Genomic DNA, 7,500 nt, shown 5'->3' on the forward strand with positions numbered 1-7,500 from the left:
GGTAAAGGATCTAAATCACATAACTTCGAGGAAGATGAAAAAATTATTTTAGTAGTAGTAGTAGTAGTAGTAGTAGTAGTAGTAGTAGTAGTAGTAGTAGTAGTAGTAGTAGTAGTAGTGTAGTAGTAGTAGTAGTAGTAGTAGTAGTAGTAGTATAGTAGTAGTAGTAGTAGTAGTAGTAGTAGTAGTAGTAGTAGTAGTAGTAGTAGTAGTAGTAGTAGTAGTAGTAGTAGTAGTAGTAGTAGTAGTAGTAGTAGTAGTGGTAGTAGTAGTGTATTGGTAGTATAGTAGTAGTAGTAGTAGTAGTAGTAGTAGTAGTAGTAGTAGTAGTAGTAGTAGTAGTAGAGTAGTAGTAGTAGTAGTAGTTAGTAGTAGTAGTAGTAGTAGTAGTAGTAGTAGTAGTAGTAGTAGAAGAAGAAGAAGAAGTAGTAGTCGTAGTAGTAGTAGTAGTAGTAGTAGTAGTAGTAGTAGTAGTAGTAGTAGTAGTAGTAGTAGTAGTAGTAGTAGGAGTAGTAGTAGAAGTCGTAGTAGTAGTAGTAATAATAATAATAATAATAATAATAATAATAATAATAATAATAATAATAATAATAATAATAATAATAATAATAATACACATTTATATAGCGCTCATTCTCGAGTAAAACACAAGCTCTGGGCACTTTCCAATATAAATATCAATTTTAAGTGAAAAAAAAATAAATAATAATAATTCATAGCCAAATCAAGGATTCATAGAGTCAATAAAAACAAATACAGTAAAAATGTGTCTTGAGATTCTTTTTAAAGGTCCGTAAAGACTTGCACTCCCTCAGACCACGTGGTAGTTCATTCCAAATCTTGGGGCTGAAACAAGCAATCGATCTATCACCAAATTTTGTTCTTGATCTTTTTTCCGAAATTTTTGTTTGGTCATTACATGATCTTAAAGTGTAATTTTCAAATTTACACATGACCACGTGATCTGTGAGATATGCTGGTGCTATACCAGTCAAACACTTATAAACAAGACACGATGCTTTGTAATATGTGCGCTTTTCAATGGGCAACCAGTAGAGAGAGGCCAACAAAGGGGTTGCATGATCAAATTTATTTTGCCAAAAACTAATCTTACTGCACTGTTTTGCAGTAGTTGTAATTGTTTTATAGAAGCCTGAGACACTTTGACAAGCAGGGAGTTACAATAATCTAGTTTCGAAAAAATGAGGGAAACAACCAATGTTTTACATGTTCCAATTGCAATATACTGACGGATCGAATTGATTTTCTTCAATTGAAAGTATAAAGATTTACAGAGAGCAGAAATGTGAGCTGACATTCTCATTTCTGAATCAAAATAGACTCCCAAATTTTTCACAGTCTTTGAAACTTTGATCTTTTCACCCCCAATCAACACCTCAAGACCATCATTCACCTTCAATTGCCCTCTATTTCCCACAATCATCACTTCTGTTTTTGACTCAATTATTTTCAACTTGTTTGCATCCATCCACTCTTTCACATCCGTCACACATTCTTCAACACGTTTCACAATATTTTCGAGATTTTTAGTTTTATCAGTAGCATAAAGTTGCATATCATCTGCATAGGGATGATAACGCAGCCCATGACCAGTGATGACATTAGATAATGGAGAAGTATACAAAACAAAAAGAATTGGACCCAAAACAGAGCCTTGAGGAACACCAAAAGACAATGTATGTTGACGAGAAAGTTTATCTAAAATCATAACATGTTGCTTTCTGCCATCTAAATAAGATTCAAACCACTGCAAGGCAGTCCCAGACAAGCCAAAAGTTATATTAAGTCGTTTAATGAGAATACCGTGATCAATAGTATCAAACACCTCCGAAAGGTCTAACAATGTTAGAAGAGAAACACAACCTTTATCTAAAACATCAAGCAAATCACTCGCAACACAGCACAGAGCAGTTTCTGTGCTGTGGTAAGAACGATAAGCTGACTGAAATGTTTCCCATAGATTGTTTTCATGGAGATGTTGTGAAAGACGTCTGAGTACAACTTTTTCAAGGATTTTAGAAAGAAATGGCAGATTTGAGACGGGACGGTAGTTACTAAGGTCATTTACATCGAGATTTTGCTTTTTATGAGAGGCTTTACAATTGCATGTTTATAGATATCTGGGACTTGTCCTGAGATAAGTGACTGATTTATAATATAAGTTATGCAAGGTATCAATTCAGGAAGACATAATTTCAAAATATTAGTTGGTAAAGGATCTAAATCACATAACTTCGAGGAAGATGAACAAATTATTTTAGAAATTTTAGTAGTAGTGGTAGTAGTAGTAGTAGTAGTAGTAGTAGTAGTAGTAGTAGTAGTAGTAGTAGTAGTAGTAGTAGTAGAAGTGGTAGTAGTAGTAGTAGTATAGTAGTAGTAGTAGTAGTAGTAGTAGTAGTAGTAGTAGTAGTAGTAGTAGTAGTAGTAGTATAGTAGTGGTAGTAGTAGTAGTAGTGTGTAGTAGTAGTAGTAGTAGTAGTAGTAGTTAGTAGTAGTAGTAGTAGTAGTAGTAGTAGTAGTAGTAGTAGTAGTAGTAGTAGAAGTAGTAGTAGTAGTAGTAGTAGTAGTAGTAGTAGTAGCAGTAGTAGTAGTAGTAGTAGTAGTAGAAAACTTGTTTTGAGGAGTTTAAAAACATCAATTTATCTGCTAGTTAACTCTCTCCTTACCAGCTATTTTTAGAATTTCCCCCGAAAATTCACTCCAAACCAACACAAGAATAGACTTTTCTTACTCAAACAAAAAATTAGCAAGTGAGCTCTACAGCAGTGTTTAGTATCTATAGCTGTCACCAACGTATTTCTTTAAATTTTATGATGTACAAGAGAAATCAGAATGAGAAAATTGTCGGTTGCATCGTAACGAATGTGACAATTTTCATATAGGTGGTAAGGACAGAGTGAATGCCTCAAAGTGCTTTACAAGGGGTCCCTGGCCAACAACACATTAATATGAAGGACGAGACATGACGCCTGTTGGGCGATATTACAATTCTATTTTCCCGACAGAAACAAAGCTGCTAAAAGCCAGGTATTAATTTTACACATAAATACGTGTGGCTGGAATTTGTGCTTTTGTTGTGATTGTTGGTTCGAGTCCAAACGATAAGCTCAATGGTCTGGGTTCGAACCTGCACGCTATGTCTATCGCTACCAGCTGCGCCACTCAACCTACACGACAAACGGCTCACGTTTAATCTAGGGATGATTAAGAATAGCCTTAGGGTCATCTTTTAACTAGATATCTAATTGTGTTAATAACAAGTGAGTCAAGACAATGGTAACGCCTAATAAAAAAATAACAATTCTATTAAAGTTTAATTAGATGTTAGAGGAAAAGATAGAGAGAGTAAGTGGAAGGTAGAATACAGATTATGGATGATGTATAGTTGGCAATTTAACAGGAAGAATGGCTCTTATGAGTGGATCTGATTATTTATTTATTTATTTATTTATTTATTTATTTATTTATTTATTTATTTATTTATTTAATTTCAATCACATGTGGCAGTATTTGATAGAGTTGAAAACGGTATAAGCCCGTTTGGCTTTTCTTTAATCCAGCCGATAAAAATAACTCGTTTAATAAATACAAAGAAATGAAAGAATCGTATATTATTCTACCTTTCTCCCTAAATAGGGAATGAGATTAGCGGAAGAGTAGCGTCCCTTGATTGGACGTCACCTTACAGAGAGAACGTCAATTTGATTTTGCGCATGCGTCTCTCTCGTCCTCGCTTTCGGTGAAGTGTCTCAAGCCGCCTTCACCGGAAGCGAGGACGAGAGACGCATGCGCACAAGCAACACGACGTTCTCTCTCTAATAACTTTTCCGCCGGTGACGTCCAATCAAGGGACGCTACTCTTCCGCTAATCTCACTCCCTAAAGTAACGTGTAATGAAATCGTGTTTACAATAATAATTTGTGACGTCAGATTATCAAGCTTAAATTTCACTTAAAAAAAAAAAAAACAGATTCTTTAAAAAGAAGTATCATTTGAATGCTTTTGAAGATGTTTTTTATTAAAAGATGACGAATCAGGAATCGACTGAGGGGTGCCTAGAATACATGATTTCTTACACCCTTGCGTTTTGGAATTCGAACATTTTTCCCAACGCGCACTCGCAAGCACGTCCGGAATTGAATTCATAGTCTGATGCCACGTCGCCCAGCAACGGCGGCCATCGTGGTTCTAAACAAAGAATATTGATACTTTTTATTCTTCGTGCTGGCTATAACTTTACATATGTCATGTGATCAGAATTTATAAAAGTCAAAACATGATCATCTTTATTATGTTTTTCTCCTCTGGACACACTTTTATGCTCGTCGGAGAAATATTTAATATGGGCGCCCGCCATTGTTCCAATAGTTTAGAGCCAGTTACTAAGTTACTATGCGTCGTTACGAGGGAAGTGACGTCATGTCTGTTGAAGCCAATTCCAAAAAGCAAGAGTGCAATAATTGTATATTTTTATTCCCTACCATTCATAACGAAGTGAAATTAACCCCAAGTTTCATCTATCATGTCTCTAGAAACTCCATTTCCAACACACGGTCCACATCCCGATATAATACAGCTATGAGACGGGGAGACGTTCACTTATTTGCAGGTCTGATCACCCAAGTCCTTATTATGGGCTCACTGTTTTAGTGGAAATCTAAAAACTGACGCAACATGTTGTCTATTACAACAATGCAAAACTAGGTTCATAAGTGGGTTCGGATATCAGACCTGTATATAGGTGTACGTCGGGACGGAAGGGGGGGGGGGGTGGTACATTTTTCCTTAAATTAGTCATTCAGAGTCATAAGGCCAGAGTTTATCCCAATTTCTATAGCGTGAAACGAACAATAGCAATTTCTGGCTATCCTTTAGATAGCATGCTAGTCTATTGCAAAGTAGTTTCCGCCAGATCTAATGAACCCAGCTACCCAATCACTGCTGGGTGCACAAGGGAGGAGAGAAGAAGAAGAAGAAGAAGAAGAAGAAGAAGAAGAAGAAGAAGACGAAGAAGAAGAAGAAGAAGAAGAAAAGAGAAGAAGAAGAAGAAGAAGAAGAAGAAGAAGAAGAAGAAGGGGAGGAGAGGAAGAAGAAGAAGAGAAGAAGAGAAGAAGAGAAGAAGAAGAAGAAGAAGAAAGAAGAAGAAGAAGAAGAAGAAGAAGAAGAAGAAGAAGAAGAAAGAAGAAGAAGAAGAAGAAGAAGAAGAAGGAAGAAGAGAAGAAGAAGAAGAAGAAGAAGAAGAAAGAAGAAGAAGAAGAAGAAAAGAAGAAGAAGAAGAGAAGAAGAAGAAGAAGAAGAAAAGAAGAAGAAGAGAAAGAAGAAGGAGGAGGGGGAGGAGGAGGAAGAGAAGGAGGAAGAAGAAAGAAGAAGAAGTAAGAAGAAGAAGAAGAAGAAGAAGAAGAAGAAGAGAAGAAGAAGAAGAAGAAGAAGAAGAAGAAGAAGAAGAAGAAGAAAGAAGAAGAAGAAGAAGAAGAAGAAGAAGAAGGAGGAGGAGGAGGAGGAGGAGTAGGAGGAGGAGTTGGTGGTGGTGGAAGACAAGGAGGAGGAGGAGGAGGAAGAGGAGGAGGAGGAGGAGGAGGAGGAGCAGATGGTGCTGGTGTTGGTGTTGGAGGAGGAGGTGAAGGAGTTGGAGGAAGCGAAGGAGAGGAAGAGATTATATTTTAATGAAATGCGTTGTTATAACAAGGAAGTAAATTATGAATGATAATATATGAACAGAAAACATATTATGCCCTATCATGTTACGTTCATTGAACCATCCCCCTCCCATCTACCTCCCCCTCCCTCATCCCTTCATTTAAATATCAAATAACGCACTGTTAAATTTAATAGCCTTTAAAAATGTCGATCTTAGTTTTACTGATGCAATACGCCATATTTCTCTTTCTCTAATTCCCCTCTCTCTCTCTCTCTCTCTCTCTCTCTCTCTCTCTCTCTCTCTCTCTCTCTCTCTTTCTCTCTCTCTCTCTCTTTCTTTCTCTCTCTCTCTCTCTATCTATCTCTCTCTCTCTCTCTCTCTCTCTCTCTCTCTCTCTCTCTCTCTCTTGGGAGAGCGTAATGTTTTTAGTTAATTTAATAGTTACTGGGTAGCTGAGTCTATAAGATCGGGCGGGAAGTACTAGTACTTTAAGGTTGAATAGCGACGTATCCAAAAGATATATAGAGTGAGCAGTTTTATTAACCGTTTAAAGATACAAAACGCTGGAGAAAATTCGACTCCACGTACATTACTTAATGTTCTATTTTTCTATCTTCCTCTTTTCTTTTACAGATACAGAAAAATCTGCCGGCCTTTCGGGAAACAAGTAACCGAGCGCCAAGCCAAAATAATGAGTGTTAGTTTTGCCTTATTTGGATTGACAGCCTCGGTTCCATTCGGTATACTGAATGGAATTCATACCAGGCTTACACCTCGACCTGGAATCGTGGGATACGAATGCAGCATTTCTGACATCTATATTGACACAATATGGCCGCTTGTCAATAACGGGTTCTTTCTTCTGTTGTTCTTCGGAACCGCTATTCCCCTAGTTGTTCTCTACACATTGATTGGTATTCAAGCGTGCAAACACAGCAAGATCCACGGACAGCCAGTACTGAATATGAAAGCTGCCACAAGTGCAACGTGCAACCGATCGCTTAGTGCTACAGAAGATACCACGGAAAAGCCCAAAGAAAGTCTGTTGTTGAAGATTTTTTCAAGAAATAAGCCGAAGAACTATAAAATGGCAACAAACAGCGATATTCTTGACTCCAACAGCTCCAACACTTTCCACGGAAAAGATTGTGACGAAGGAAAGAGTTCGGAAATGACCGAGTCAATTGTCATGGAGGAGAAGAAAGGAACTCCTTCGAGCGCCAAAGAAGACACTGCTAGTTCTGCGAAAATTGTCCGCGGTGCCAAAAATGTTAATTTTCCAATGGTCCCTGCATTGACCAAAAAACTAAATAAAATAAAGCAAAATGACGAGGGGTCTACATCGGATACTCACAAGAAAGAATGTGTAAAAAATACCAACCCAAATGAAATTGTTAAGGGGGGAATTGAGGATGATGAAAATGCAGATGAATCAAATATCAGGATAGTTGAAACAAGCATTAATCAGGAGTCTAAATTTGAAAAAGATGAAATTGGTTCAAAGCATGAATCAATGAGTTCTTCCAATTCTTCCGCAGCGGAGGCAAAGGAAACTTCTGAGAACGACGAGCCTGCCAGTCATAATAATAAAAGCCCCGCTTCTAGACTGCAATGGATAGACATCACGTATTGTGTTTACGAAGATGACAACGCAAACACGGAGGAAAATGACACACCAGGAACTCCTACTAAAAAGATGTCTCGTTCGAGGAAAGTGTCCAGGGAGAACAGCTTGCTTCAGAAGCAGAGAAAAATCCGCGAGGCTCTGATGGAGAAGCTGAGAAAGGGAAGACGAAGCATGAAAGACGATGACCAAGATGATGACAGTAAGAGCGAGAACG

The 7,500-nt window shown here is 37.5% G+C and overlaps 1 protein-coding gene across 5 annotated transcripts in view; it reads left to right on the forward strand.

The window, feature by feature from the left end:
• Window positions 1-7,500, forward strand: part of LOC144957044 (uncharacterized) — a 25,033-nt gene that overhangs the window by 15,703 nt on the left and 1,830 nt on the right. For all 5 annotated transcript variants that reach the window (XM_078887984.1, XM_078887982.1, XM_078887985.1 and 2 more), the window contains exon 4: window positions 6,293-7,500. This exon is cut by the window's right edge and continues 1,830 nt beyond it. In XM_078887984.1, coding sequence (XP_078744110.1) covers window positions 6,293-7,500 — 1,208 coding nt within the window. The remainder of the gene's footprint in view (window positions 1-6,292) is intronic.

This window comes from Berghia stephanieae, chromosome 11, assembly GCF_034508935.2.
Source record: "Berghia stephanieae isolate SIO BIC M18660-M18661 chromosome 11, UCSD_Bste_1.3, whole genome shotgun sequence".
Classification (NCBI taxonomy): Eukaryota; Metazoa; Mollusca; class Gastropoda; order Nudibranchia; family Aeolidiidae; genus Berghia; species Berghia stephanieae.